The sequence below is a fragment of the Amphibalanus amphitrite genome, unplaced genomic scaffold (genome assembly GCF_019059575.1).
Source record: "Amphibalanus amphitrite isolate SeventyFive unplaced genomic scaffold, NRLGWU_Aamphi_draft 000157F_arrow, whole genome shotgun sequence".
Classification (NCBI taxonomy): domain Eukaryota; kingdom Metazoa; phylum Arthropoda; class Thecostraca; order Balanomorpha; family Balanidae; genus Amphibalanus; species Amphibalanus amphitrite.
This window is the reverse complement of record NW_024881652.1, coordinates 929,931-945,222: the sequence shown is the minus strand read 5'-3', so window position 1 is coordinate 945,222 and position 15,292 is coordinate 929,931. Positions and strand designations below refer to the sequence as shown.

Below are 15,292 nucleotides of genomic sequence, written 5' to 3'. Positions count from 1 at the left end.
CCATATCTACAATTTTTACTAAGGTCATTTTCAGGTCAGGTCAAAGATGACGTCACAGGGGTCGAAAAAGTCAAAATGGCGGCACTAGATATGGAGAGAGTTTTTCTCGAATAACTTTCGAATTAGTCAAGATAGGAACAAACTAAGGGCATCATCGTGATCCTCTCGTCAATCCGCATCGAATGATATATATGTTGACCTCGAAAGGTCAACGTCAAAGGTTGACCTCAGGTCACGTGACCTCGAGGTCATCATGTATATCATTCGATGCGTCTTGACGAGCTGAACACAATGAGACCATCCACGCGTCTGTATCTTTTTCCTGTACGGAGTTATTGGCCAAAAACCTTTGGTGACCTTTGATGACGTCACATGACCTCACAGCTGCCCAACAGCAAAACAGACCTCAAGGTAGTGAAGGTTGATCGTATATGAAGTCATGTATGGTATATGGGGCCATTCCGACCCGTTTTAGTGGTAAAAACAGGGAGTTGATTTTCCCCCCATTGACTTATAATGGGGAGGTCGCGAAATTGACCTGACCTTAGGTCACCGATATCAAAATTCCGAGATATACAAATTGCACATACTGGTACCCTAACTAAACCCTGAAGAGAAGAAATTGATCGGTCAAAAACTCTAGCTCTGGCGTGATTGCAAACTTTTCTGAGGTAGGGTCACCAAACCGCCTCTGGTGACCTGACCTGAGGTCAGATCAACTCAAAATTTTCAGACATGTTGCGTAGAAGCCTTTTAGGAAAAGTCAGAAAATTTGAGCTTCCTAGCTCAACGCGTTTGGGAGAAATAACCAAAAACCTCAGGGGGGGGGCTCCTGAGGCCCCCCCCCCCCGCCAGGAATAGGGTTAATGTGGTATAACATATTACAAGTTCGGACTTCTGATATGACGCCCCATAATGGCACACACATCACATGATCGGTTGAGTACGTCATGTTCCATGCAGTAACTAAATGAGCAGTAATCGCCACGCACTTTGAGAATGTGGATCGCTCATGATTGCTCAATACAATACAATACAATACAATCCAAAGTAGAGCTATCAACCAGACACGAATGGACATGCTTGATAGGTCCATTTATTTTATCAAGTTCGACACCACAAAACTGGTTTCTAGTATCCACTGGCGGACCCATGGGGGGGGGGCATTTAGGGCAAATGCCCCCCCCCCCGCAGCGCCCGAAATCGACGAAAATTTGCAGTTTTTGAGGAATAAAACGAAAACTTAACAACTTTTATTAGGAAAAGTTTGTTTTAAACCCGGCAGTTGCTGGGGTATGTCGCCACCCGCCGTTTGCTGGGGGGGGGGGGGCGTTAACCCTCGCCGGCACAGGGGGGGGGGGTTGATGCAACCCCCCCCTAAGGTTTTTCGCGAATAACTCGCGTAAAAAGCGGCCGATCGCAACGAAACTTTCAGTACCCTCGCATTGATCAATTTTACACCTACCCTGAAAATTTCATGACCCTGACCCCAATGACCTTTGACCTGTGACCTCTTTTCTGTGACCATGTTTGGCCGAAATCGCTATTCGGCGCATGTCGGCTCGCATTAGCCGCGCGTTTACAAGCTTTTCGTGGTTTCAAACGTTCAAACATGTGATTTGATGTTGCTACCATGCATTAGGGTGGGTGTCAAGCTCACCTGAAGGTCAGGTCAGGTCATTGACCTTTGGTGACCTCGGGTGACCTCGGTTCACTTTTCGAGTTTTACATGTTTCCAGGCTAGTTTTTTGGAGCTGAATTTGAATTTAGCAGCCATTTGAACATATACGAAGTGGTTTTGGTGCCTTCGTAACATGTTACGAAGCTGTCCGAGGCGGTTGACACGTATTACGAATACCCGTCACAACCCCTACCGGTTGACCTGACCTGACCTGACCCGACCTGGTCTAAATGCTTAAAGACATCATCTCTGATCAAAACTAACACGATATTCGTGATCAGCACCCCGGAAAACCACATAGCAGCCACACTTTACGACTTTCCAACAGGTCCCGATTTTCCCGGTTTTCGGGTCATTGACCTGACCTGGAAGGTCACCCGATGACCTAGGACCCTAAAATTGGGTATCATCGGCTTCCTCTCGTGACGGGCAACACGCTCGTTTTTTTCCGCGAAGCTCTAGCTCGATCAGGGGCCAAACGCGAGGGAGGGGGGGTCGTACAGGGACCCGCAGTTGCTACTGTATGTACAGCGGCCCTGAGTAAATTGTCCCAGCACCCTCACAGGGAACAACGATAAGCTGTCAGAGGGTACTCACAGGAAACCTCAGCTGCTCTTGTACAGGGACCAGCAGTCGATATCAATGTTATCGGTTGTTACTGGACAGGACAGACGGCTAGACTTGGGGTTCGTGTACAGTAGCAACTGCGGGTCCCCGTACCACCCCCCCCCCCCCTTGTGCCGTCGAAGGACTCAAAATGGCCTGTGCCGGCGAGGGTTAAACGCCCCCAGCCGATAACTCGAGAACCAATAGGCGCAGCGAAACGCACGAGGCGGCAAACGAAAGAACGCGACGAGACGCTTCAGATGAGTACTTTAAATTTGAATTTAGAGGTCACAGTTCGGGTCAAGGTCAGTTCAAACACCTGAAATCGGGCTTTCAGTAGCATGGACTTCAGGACTTCGCAATGGGCGCCTCTCGTCATAAACTCTCTCAAAACGGTGCACAATCTTTCATATAAGGCCTACAAGAGTGTCAGCTCCATGTAGGGGTCAGTCAAGCATAGGTCAGGGTCAAGGTCAGGTCAACCGGGAAGGCACATATCCCCGAAAACCAAAACTGATATTCGCAGCCCGTGACACATGTTTTATGGGTAATTTTGGGCGTAGAACACGATGGTGACATTCATTTTATCATATGTGTACGTGTTTGGTTCAAAAAGTTCAATTTAAGAAATGCATGTATCATGGTCGCTAAGTAGTCACGAGAAATTGCCAAGATTCAGTTCAAGATTTTTGAAAATACGGAACTATAATGAAAAATCGAAGATAGTCATTTGATTGTTCATAGTATTGGCAGTCTAATAGCGTTTACGGCATGTCTGTATGTCTATTATGTGATTTTATATGATTTTTTGAACACATGCCATTTTTGGCCGAAAACTCAGAAATCATGACGTCACTAAAACCTCGATATCTCAAAAAAATCCTACCGATTTTTTTTTTTAATTTGTCACAACAAACTTCAAACAATTCCCTACAGGTACCTAAATTTTGACGCGCCTGCGGCGCGCCGTTTTTACGCTATAGCGCGGCGATAAAAGTGGGGCGTTTAACGCCCCCCCCCCCAGCAACTCGCGGGTTAACCTTCGCCCCAGTGGGGGGGGGATATGTAACCACCCTGTCACGTTTTTTGCGTGTGAATAAAAAACCGCGGCGCGTAGCGCCGCGCCGCTTGGGGTAGCTTTTGGTACATCAATTTTGGACAATGTGTGAAATTTTTGACCTCAGGTCATGTCAGGTCAGGTCACCAGGTCAAGTTAACTGACCAAGCCTAAAAAAGTTTGCAATCATGTCCAGCCTGCAGTGTTTGTCAGAAAGGTTTCAAACTTGGTGGATTGCATGCTGTTATGGGCGCCTACAATTTGTATATCTCGGATTTTACGGAGCGAGCGAAGCGAGCGTAGTCTTTCCTTAGATTAACGGAAATTTCTGAGTATGAGCGGCCGGCCGGCCGGCCGGCCGGCCGGCCGTGGTCACGCTTTTGCGAGGCTTATATCTCAGCAACCACTTGACCGATTTACATGCGGTAAATTTTTGTAGGGTAGCTTCATTCCTTCTACCAAGTATTGGACTATTCCCGATGCATGTGGGTGACCCCTTATGCACGTGCCACGTGCAAAACGAAGAGGTGTCACTTTTGTAATTGTTGCAATATCTCGGTAACTACTTGGCCGATTGCGCTGAAAGTTGGCATGTAGGTAGGCACCCACTAGGCACTGCATATCCATGTGCCAGAGTTGGGGTGCTGCTGCACGTGCGCACGTGCAGGGGTCGTTTCCAGATCTCGAGAACGGCTGGACCGATGGCGCTCAAATTTGGTACACGGTTAGGGACCAGTTAGTAGGGTGCCGTGCACAAGTCAGTTGGGACCCATTTTGCACGTGCGCACGTGCAGGGTGCCGCTTCCAGATCTCGAGAACGGCTGGGCCGATTGTGCCCAAATTTGGCACATCGCTAGAGACCAGTTAGTAGGGTGCCGTGCACAAGTCAGTTGGAGGTACCCCCTCGCAATTTCGCACGTGCAAGGCCCACCCTCTCGCTCGCTCCGTTAGTCGCCCCAAAAGGCGTTATACTGGTTTATATCCGTGACCTAAGGTCAGGTCAGTGGCGAAACCTTTCCATTACAAGTCAATGGAGAAAAATGAAAATGCCTCTAGATCCGTGTGTACGCATCGGAACAGTCCAAATATTTCAGAATCACAATGATTTAGTCCACTCGTGATGACCAAGGTGTCATTTTTGCTTATAGCCTCTAGACAGGTCATCCGAGGTCACTTGAGGCTACAAACAGTTTTTTGCCAATAACTCGCGATTGGAAAGAGATAGAACGCTGGGGATGGTCTCATTGTGTTTGCCTTGTTGAGACGCATCGACTGATATGCAGCATGACCTTTTCCGGTAAGGTCATGACCTTGACCTGAGGTCAAATTTTCAACTTGACCTTTCAAGGTCAAATTATAGTTCATTCGACGCGTCTCGGCGAGAGGAACACGATTCTGGCAATAGAAATGTCGTGGCTTTTTGTAGTCGAAAGTTATTGTCGAAAAACACTTTTCGTAAAAACAGCTATTTTTGGACTTTTTGCCCTCTGGAGGCCAAACCGTTCACCTGAGGTCAATATTGATTATCACCTTTTCAAAAGAAGAGTTCAAAAGCTATCGATTGCTCTTCCCTGCGTTATTCTAGCTACCATAGTTCCTGAGATAGCGGCATGTTTTCTGAAAAATATAATGACAATTGGCAAATTTTGACCTTTGAAGACCTCTGGTGACCCCAATATTGCTCTAAGGTGAAAAATGAATGAAATACTTTCAAACGTACGCATTGAGAGCTATCGACTGCTTTTTACCGCGTCTTTCTAGCCCTCTTAGTTTTTGAGTTAGAGGTGGGTGGTAACATATGCCCCCCCTCACTAGGGCGAAGTTGGCTGAGACCGCCACTGGGGCGCGGGTTAAACTGCGTAGCAGTGCCTTCGGAACCGAAATTCGATGAGTTTTTGGAATTTGGAGATTTTTTGGGGGGTATGCCCCACCCGCAGCGTCCAAGGTTGCCTTTCTGGATCCGCCAATGATAGTATCTATCTACGCAAGCCTAATTCAGCACCAAAGACATGTAACAACGACAGTATGTGAGCTCAGTATCTAGTAACGTCCCGGTAACATGAATTCAAATGAATATCGGGCAGTTGCAATCACACACTTGCACGCTAATACCTTGTACACAGAGTTGCACAAATAAACAGTGAAGTCCACAGCACAGTGAACATGTCCATAACATCAATTCATACCACACACCGTGTCAGAGCTCAAGCCATACCAATTAGCTACCTAAATACGAGTGACGTCATCTTACTATATATCTTACGTCATCTTACTATATACTGGCTAACCTACCACAGGTATCAGCTAGTGTTTGGTATTGTTCATACTCGAACAACCATTCACGCCACACATGAGTTGAGTATATTAGACTCATATCTATATATGAATGACATCACTATCAGTTTATATCAGTTGTGAGTTGACGTCACATCAGCGTTATGTGTTCATCTCGACCCGTTGAGAGAGTGTCCGATAGCGGCTCCGAGAGGCCGGTGGCGCCGAGCCGTCTGTTGTGGGACTGATCAGAGGCGCTGGGCGGCGCCGTCGCTTACCTGAGACCTTGAACCTCAGTGTTCTCGGCGTGCCGTCATCTCTTTTCCCTAGGTCTGCCCGGACCAGGGCGTCCATGACCGACTGACTGAGCCCCTCCGTTGCTCGGAAAATCAGCAGTTCCAGTTTCCGGCAGGTAACCACCAGTCTGCGACAGAACAGGACACATACCAGTCAGCGACACCAGCCGACCGGCTGGCCGTTTGGAAGGGGACGGGTCCGGTCTCCACAGGGCCAGTTCAAGTCAGGTCCGGTCAGTGGTCCCGGTCAGGGTCCGGCCCTGATGCGCCAGCTATAGTGCCAACTACTATTGGCCTATATGCTCGTTAGCATGACACTGACAATACATACCAAGGCTCTAAGCACAATGCATGGTAACAGTGTACACATGCAGACAATACGTGGTGACATTCATTGGTCCCGTCTATCTAGAACTGGTCTGGGTCTGGTCTGGGTCTTGTCTAGGTCTGGTCTGGTCTGGTCTGGGTCTGGTCTGGGTCTGGTCTGGGTCTGGTCTGGGTCTGGTCTAGGTCTAGTCTGGTCTGTATCTGGTCTGGTCTGGGTCCGGTCTGGATGTACAGCTGACTGACCTGCTGACCGCTGTGACCGGTATATCCGTACAGAGTTCCATGGGCTCTCCCAGCTGCATTTTACGCAGCTGGGAGCACCCGTGGAGGGCGGCCAGTGAGGCGTCAGTGATGGCGCCGGACAGAGTGCCGCTAAGTGTGACGTCTTTCAGGCCGGTGAGGGCGGACAGCAGCCTCTGCAGGGCCCCGGCAGTGACACGCGGGCAGTCTGGGAAACACAGTCACATACAGACATGGTAGGTGAATGGTGTGGGAACTGCTACGCTACTCGCTAGCACGTGCTGAGACAAGCCAGGTATGACACTACATGCTGCATTCGAGCTGACTGTTAATAGCACGAGCAGTATATAGTGATAATGAACACATTTAATATTATTTGTATGTATATTTGTGTATATGTAAGTACGTATGCATGTATGTATGTACGAGGGGGTATCGAAAAGTTCTGATCATCACATAGAAGATATAGACCGATTTTGATGATTTTTGGTTGGTATTATATTTGGTTCTTAAGAACAATGTTCCCGCAAAGAGAATCCTGAGAAGTGGTTTTATCTTATGTAGGAGAGACTTAGAAGTAAAAAAGATGAGCATTGGGCCCATTGAGGACCGAACCGTCATCCAACTAATGCATTTGAAACGGTATCACACTGAGAAAAGACATCAAGAACGTGAAATTAGTTTATAGCTAGGGAAGCCCATCTAATGCACTTACCGAAAATGAAGAAATAATTTTCAACTTGGTTGCATGACCCTTGCAGGGGAGTCAAGAAGCGAGTGACTACCAGTGACTGACAAGGTGGTGACTGTGAAGGAAGTGGAGGACCTCATCCTTACGGATCGTCGTGTGACCTTTCAGATGATTGTGCAACAGAAAAGTCTCAATGCTGGCAGTGCCTGAAAATATTATCGGCGAAGAACGACAGACGATAAAGGAGTCAGCCCGCTTAGAAGTTCGTGTGTCTACTTTGCTCAAGAGAAAAATACGTCTTGGCCTTTCGAAATGAAAACTAGGCTTTTTTTAGAAAATTGAAGACATCTTCGATCGTTTAATGACTTGTGACGAATGCTGGGTCTATGTGTATGATCCAGAGACAAAAAGATGATCAAGAAGTTTAAGCACGGCACATCTGTCCTTCATAAAAGGCGAAGATGCAGAAGCCGATATGGAAGGTCAATGCTATCGGTGTTCTGGATCTGGCGTAGGATAGTCATTACCGACTGTCTTGATGATGGTCGGATAATGATAAGCAAGCACTACTGCACACTTTTGAAGAAGTTGCGAGATGGCCTCAAGCAGAATCGCCGCAAAAAAGCCCAAGAAAGATGTTTTATCCGCACCGACAGCGCCCCCGCCCATTCGTCCTGAGCTGCGATTTAAGAATCAGCATGATGTGGACATTAAATCCTACCGCATCTAAGAAATTCACCTGACCGGGTATTAACTGACTCTTGATTGTTACAGGAGATGAAGAATCCATAGTATGGCCGCTGATTAAAGGCCAGAAATGACGTCATTGATGAGGTGGAGCAGTGATTTACGGGACAAGGCGAAGGTCCTACAATATCCGCCTGAGGCAGCTCAAGAAACGATGCAATAAGTTTGCGGTCGTGTGTGGTGACTTGTAAAGGAGTAATGAACATCATGTAAAAAAATCAAATTTCTATCACATCTAATTCATGGTGATGATCAGGACTTTTCGATACCCCCTCGTATGTACAGTTTATGTACATATCTGCAAAGAAGTAGCTATACACGCATGCATGTATACCTATATGTATATGCATTCTGTGTACAAGTAATGATGCCTACTAATGAAGAACTGCCAAGCAGACAATGAAACAACACATCCACATAACTGGTGATTGGTGATTGGTTATGCATTTATATGGAGCACTCACCACAGGTCGCCAACACCATGTTGGCGACAACACTTCCACACACCCCACGGAAATGAATACCTATCGACGCACCCGGCATATCCGTCATTTACATACATATAATATACCAAAATATACCAGCAAAAAGTATCTGACATGACTTTTACTCTGATCACAGTCCCTGTTTCACATCTCCCTGAACGGTGTTACCGTGCTCAGTTAGGTATATGATTATGGTGTTCGTCAGTATACCTAACCACACATAACGATAACCTGTCCGTGCCACCGCCACTCACTGAACATGGTCAGCGCGGTAACCCGTGGTCCCAGCTCCTTGGCCAGCTGGTTGACGACGTCATCTCCCGCCTGCATTATGACGACCACCAGCCCATGGTCAGGCTGTCTTCCATTTCCCAGTTTCGCCGGCTTCCCCGTCTTCCCCGGTCCTGTCGGAGGGAAGGCTGTATCAGCTGACTGCAGTCGGACGGAGCTGCCGACGGGTCGGGAGGCCGCTGACACTATGGTATGTAACAATGATACAGCCGATACTGACACAGACACAGCCGACTCGTCACTGATAGGAATGAGTTTGGCAATGTCTGTTGTATACAAGCACACATATTGTTATACCTACATAGCTCAGCATGGACCATGAACTATGAACAATAGAGATTGAACACTATCGACGATGCTGTCAAAACTCTCTGTATTGGATGTCAGGTAATGATCAACATTAGGCGTCTGTTTCGTATGATCATTTGTAGAGCATGTGGTCTTCAAAACAACGTCTATCATAATTTTGACAAGAGTTACAGTGAATACGCATTACACATTTTTCTGTGATGATGCCACTGCCCGCTAAAACACTGTTTTTGTATGTAGATTAATTAATATTATTGCATATGGTATCGGACCGGCTAAACATTACAGCCCACATGCATGGCTGCAATCGCAATACCTACTAAGCGCTGTCCTCACCACACAGCAGTGTGATTAGGTACAAGTTTCATCGATGACATCTCACCGTAAACGTCCAGGCGCCTCAAGGACGGCGGCAGCAGCCGCAGCCACCGTCCCGTCGAGTCAGGAGGAGTGGAGACCGTGAGCTCCTTCAAGGTTTGGACTTGGAGGGACTCCAAAATCGCGATCACCTGTTGCTCTACTAGACCAGGTGGAAATGTGAACTGCTTCACAGTCGAGAGTTCCTCCTTCTGGACCGTGACTACACTGGCCGCAGGTGATTGGCTCGATGTCGGCATCGAGACGTCACTGGCCGCCGGCCACTGGAGCCCTCTCTGTGCTGTGTCGTTGATGCTGGTTTCTGTAGATTGACTGCAAAAGCAAACGAGAATAACGTTGAAGGCTCATACATAAAACTCGCACCTAGATTGAGAGGGAGCGGTCAGGTGAACCCAATCAGTTTTTGACAAATAACTAATTCGCGTAAAAAAAGGGAAATCACGACGAAACTTTCAGTAGCCTGAAGTTGAAATTACACTTATGCCCTAACATTTCATGCTGCTGATCCAGCTGGCCTTAATTTGTGACCTGTTTCTCGAGACCAAGTCGGTTGGTCTCGAGACTGAGACATCTGGTTGATGCACATTGATTTAACAGACGATCAACTGTATCAAAATTATTTCTACCTGGCGACTCGTAGCTCGTATTTGCCCTTATTTACACCCCCCCCCCCCTCCCCCCGGGATAGACGACTTCTCAGGAATTATAACTGAACTAATAAATAAATCACACGGCGTGTAACATAACCCGCGCCCTGCTGGGGGTCCTGGATTTCCACGCCCTGCTGGGGGGGGGGGGTGTTTGAACACCCCCCTTCTAACTCGGCTCCTGGGCCACGTAGCGATACGCGGAAGGCGGCGTTCGAAAGAGCGTCAAAAATAATGACGAAATCACTTCGGTCAATTTTTTGGTCAGGGCAAAGGTCAGGTCACCAGAGGTCATTGAAGGCAAAATTTCGCCGATTTCCAGGTCGAATGTCGAAAATTTCCAAGAAGCCAACGCATAACTCGGGAACCAATAGAGCTACAGCGCCGCGGAAAAGCGCATTCGATAGCCCTATTAACGCCCTTTCTGAGTAATTCTCTCAGATTTGAGCTAACGTCAACGGTTTTGCCTGCAGGGGGCAAAAACTGCAAAAATAGCCGATTTTTTCGAAAACAGTTTTTCTGCAATAACTTTTGACCCAAGCCTTGTACGAGCTTACTTTTACCGCCATCGTGTTCCTCTCGTCAAGACGCATCGAATGAACTATAACTTGACCTTGAAAGGTCAACTTGAAAATTTGACCTCAGGTCAAGGTCATGACCTGACCGGAAAGGGTCATGTTGCATATCAGTCGATCCGTATCGTCGAGCTGAACACATCTAAGGCGTTTTCATCGCTCTAGAATGCCTCTATCAAAAGTTATTTGCGAAAAACTGTTAGATACCATTCGTGACCTGAGATGACCTCAGGGCATAAACAAGGGTCACGGACACCATTTTCAAGTTCAGTGTGTCTAAAACACTTGTAATTCGGTGTTTGGGAGTGTTTATAATGTCTTTCATCCAAAAGAGGCTCATTTCAATTTTCTCCCATTGACTTATAATGGGGAGGTCGCAAAATTGACCTGACCTTAGGTCATCGATATCAAAATTCTGAGATATACATTTTGTACATGCTATTGCCCTTAGCAATCGCTGAAAGTTTCAAAGCGATCGGTCACTCGGTGTAGCTATGACAGACATTGAAAGTTTTTATGAGGTGAGGTCACTTCAAGTGACCTGGTGACCTGACCTTGAATGACCTTGGTCTGAAATTTTCACAACATGTGTAGAATTGATGTATGATAAGGTGTACCAAAAACGGCGGCGCTCCGCGCCGCCGTTTTTGAGATATTCGCGTAAAACCACAAGGGGGGGTGTTCAAACACCCCCCCCCAGCAGGGCGCGGGATAACAGGGCCTCGGCTAACATACTGGGGCAAATGCCCCTACTGCACCTAATTCCTTGACTCTACTGGGGCAAATGCCCCAGTAGAGTCCAGGAATGCCCCAGTAGTGGTCAGGCTTTGCCCAACATTCACAAAATGATCATATCTTAACCCGCGCCCTGCTGGGGGTCCTGGATTTCCACGCCCTGCTGGGGGGGGGGGTGTTTGAACACCCCCCCCCTTGTAAGTCGGCTCCTGGGCCACGTAGCGATACGCGGAAGGCGGCGTTCGAAAGAGCGTCAAAAATAATGACGAAATCACTTCGGTCAATTTTTTGGTCAGGTCAAAGGTCAGGTCACCAGAGGTCATTTAAGGCAAAATTTCGCCGATTTCCAGGTCGAATGTCGAAAATTTCCAAGAAGCCAACGCATAACTCGGGAACCAATAGAGCTACAGCTCCGCGGAAAAGCGCATTCGATAGCCCTATTAACGCCCTTTCTGAGTAATTTTCTCAGATTTGACCTAACGTCAACGGTTTTGCCTGCAGGGGGCAAAAACTGCAAAAATAGTCGATTTTTTCGAAAACACTTTTTTCTGCAATAACTTTTGACCCAAACCTTGTACGAGCTTACTTTTACCGGCATCGTGTTCCTCTCGTCAAGACTCATCGAATGAACTATAACTTGACCTTGAAAGGTCAACTTGAAAATTTGACCTCAGGTCAAGGTCATGACCTGACCGGAAAGGGTCATGTTGCATATCAGTCGTTCACTGGCGGTCGCAGCCGCTGGCAAAAGGGGGGGGGCCAAAGTCACACTCGCGGGACATACATTTATCCGTCAACGGAGGGGGGGGGGTGATCGGCTAATTTTTTACGCCCTTGGCATTAGGGGAGAGCGGGGAGAGTTGTATCATGTCCAAGTTGTATCAGGGCGAATTGTGCCAAACTTATCCAATTGATGGCGCTCGTGACACGACCAGCCGACGAGGTTTTCCGGGCGCCATCTTTCCCTGTTCTGTTGTGTGGCTGGGTGGACGCGTCTCGAGGTGAGAGCCGATTTTATGTTTTTTAATGTCATTCTAAAAAAATAAGTTGCAAGAAAATGTGTGTTTTGGACATTTAGATGTGCACGAATTTGAAAGATCTCCGTAGCGGTGGTGAGGGTAGGTTCTAAGGCTGCGTGAGTGAAAATGGATTTCTCCAGCTGTCCGCTGTTTTTTAGCACGAGGATGTTTTTTCCAAGATGGCGGCGAGGTACATGTTGTATCAGAGCCGGGTGGGGTATGTTGTAACATGTATGTATGTATGGGTATGTTGCTTTTGATCGCGAAAGCTAAGCCCTGGCTCGCGTTTGTAGGTAGCTAGTCAATACTCGTTCCATTTTGGCACAATGTGTTGGCTTCTTTGCTCTTAACGGGCCACTTTTGCGTCTATAGTTTGTTGATGTTTCGTTCGTTTCGATGTTTCGTTCGGAATGCATTGACCTAAGTTTGGTCTAATAAAAGTGAAGCCTTTGAGCATATACATTGTATCAACCCCATTTAATGTTGTTGTTATGCTCAAAACCAGTAGCAAGCACACTCCCTGAAACGTGAAATACCTAGTGATACAAATTACCCCACCATGTGATACAACTCACCCAAGCCATGGGGCAAGTTGTATCAAAAACATTGTTCTATTCGGCAGACCGTAGAAGAAAAACTGGTAGAGGTAGCGGAAAAGTTACTTTGCACAAAGAAGCAGAAGAATCAAGGAAGGAGATAGTATGGAAATAATGAGTTTATCACGGATAGTTACGAGGTTATGGGTCTCGGAGTAAAAACTGATACAACCCACCCCACTCTCCCCTACTTATGCTTCATCCACCTCATTCTTGCGTGAAATCTTTAAGCTCAATTTAAGGCAAAATCACCAGTTGCATTTCCCGTCCCACGGTATTTCCACCGGTCGGGCCACTGCACCATGGCGACGGATCGGTGTAGCATATACTGGAAGGTCGGGCACGCGGATTCATGACCTTACCACTATAAAACAATTCGGAAAAGTACAGATACCTCTTGCCTTGAACAAGCATGTGAAACCCAGAGAGCATTTTCAAACCATGACATTTACCCATATAGATGTGTAGCGGCGGGAGAAGGTTACACCGACCTCTGGAGACCACCGGCCCCAAAGGTTCCTGGTTTTCAAAATTGGCATCTGAGGGCCGCGCGCGACTCGTACGGGGCTTCGCAACGGCTCTATTGGGGCTCGGCTCACTCAACCTGTCTTATAGTCCTACTGCTAAAAAGACTGGCCCTGAGCCCTAAGGACTTTATCAGTCTCTGCCAACCCCAGGACCCACACACCGGCTCATGGGGTCCCGACGTCGAAATATGAGGGAATCTGCGCGGGACCATCAGGACGTAAAGCAATCTCGATCAGGACCAACGTAAGGCTGTGCAGGAGTCTGTGTGAGCCCTGTGATCTTCAGAAGCCCACCCATGTATGTTTTCACTTAGAGGCCAGTTTAGGGCCCTCAGAGACCAGTACAGGGCCTGCAGACTGCAAAGGCTGCAGTAGTTTGAGACCATCAGAGACCGAGTTGGGCTCTCAGAGGCTAATGCGGGTCCTTACTCATTACAGGCCAACATGGGGCCCTCAGAGGTCAGCGTGGGGCCCTAAGAGACCGGCATGAGCCGTCGTTGGACCCCAGAGGCCAGCAGAGGGCACTCAAAGGCCAAGATGGGCCCTCCTCAGAGGCCAATGCAGGCCCTTAGAGGCCGGCATCGGGTCTTCAGCAGCCAGTGCGGGGCCCTCATTGGCACCTAAATGTTCGTCTTGGGACACCAGAGACAGCAACAAGGTCATTAGAGACCGGTGTGAGACCCTCAGACGCCGGTTGGGGCCCCTGAGGCCGGTTAGGGGCCCTCATATGCCAGATGTGGGGCCTCAGAGGTCGATGTGGGCTCTTAGCAGTCAACGTGGGCGCTTGACCGCCACTGAAGTTCCATCAGAGGTCAGTGTAGGACGCTCAAAGACCGGTGTGGGAGCTATATTAATAGCTGGGCGTGTTTTTTTTTAGCCTCGTGACGATCGAATCAGGGCCAGGGCCCCATACACCTATGGGGCCCATCGGTTGCTTGAGGGGGGGGGGGGCAAATGATATGACGGCCCCCTTTATGTGCCTTGGGGGGGGGCATGGCCCTGAACCTGATGCCCACCCCCCCCCCCAGCGACCGCCACTGTGTACACGTTACATACAGGCCTCTGAGATTACATACTAGCTCATGCAAACTCTATGCAGGCCCCGGAGGTCCCACGCTAATCCTTAAGAAACCAAGCCGGCATACGGCGTCACCACCGGGCTTCTGAGGTGCACAGCACCAACCCATGAGGTCTTATGTGTCGTAGAGCCACGCTCATTTGGCAGGGCCCACCCGCCACTGGCGAAGAGGGTCTCATGCAAGCCATTGCTGGGCCTACGAGAGCCTCAAGTAAACCCACGCTGATATTCCATATAAGATCCGGCCATACTTGTGAACCGGTGCCAGCGACGCTGACCGCCAAATTGACAGAATGCGAAACTGAGCCCACTCATGAGTGAAATTTACGTTCTTTGATGGCGCAAGAGAGAAAATGAAACGTACAAAAAGCTTTTCTAGGACTTTTGTTCGATCTGAAAGGTGGGGCCAAAAGATAGTATGGCCCCACCTTTCAGCACCAAAGGGGGGGCCATGGCCCCCGTGGCCCCCCCCCCCCTGGGACCGCCTATGCAGTCGTTCCGTATCGTCGAGCTGAACACATCTAAGGCGTTTTCATCGCTCTAGCATGCCTCTATCAAAAGTTATTGGCGAAAAACTGTTAGATACCATTCGTGACCTAAGATGACCTCAGGGCATAAACAAGAGTCACGGACACCATTTTCATGTTCAGTGTGTATAAACCACTTGTAATTCGGTGTTTGGGAGTGTTTATAATGTCTTTCATCCAAAAGAGGCGCATTTCAATTTTCTCCC

At 48.2% G+C, this 15,292-nt stretch overlaps 1 protein-coding gene across 1 annotated transcript in view; it reads right to left on the bottom strand.

Moving 5' to 3' along the window:
• Window positions 1–5,896: 5,896 nt before the first annotated feature.
• Window positions 5,897–15,292, bottom strand: part of LOC122383187 (nucleoporin NUP2-like) — a gene marked incomplete at its 3' end in the record, with an annotated part of 33,488 nt that continues 24,092 nt past the window's right edge. Inside the window, exons 6-9 of the mRNA XM_043369349.1 lie at window positions 9,387–9,694; window positions 8,659–8,808; window positions 6,485–6,689; window positions 5,897–6,042 (exon numbers count right to left, since the gene is read on the bottom strand). Of these exons, the coding sequence (XP_043225284.1) occupies window positions 5,897–6,042; window positions 6,485–6,689; window positions 8,659–8,808; window positions 9,387–9,694 (809 nt within the window). The remainder of the gene's footprint in view (window positions 6,043–6,484; window positions 6,690–8,658; window positions 8,809–9,386; window positions 9,695–15,292) is intronic.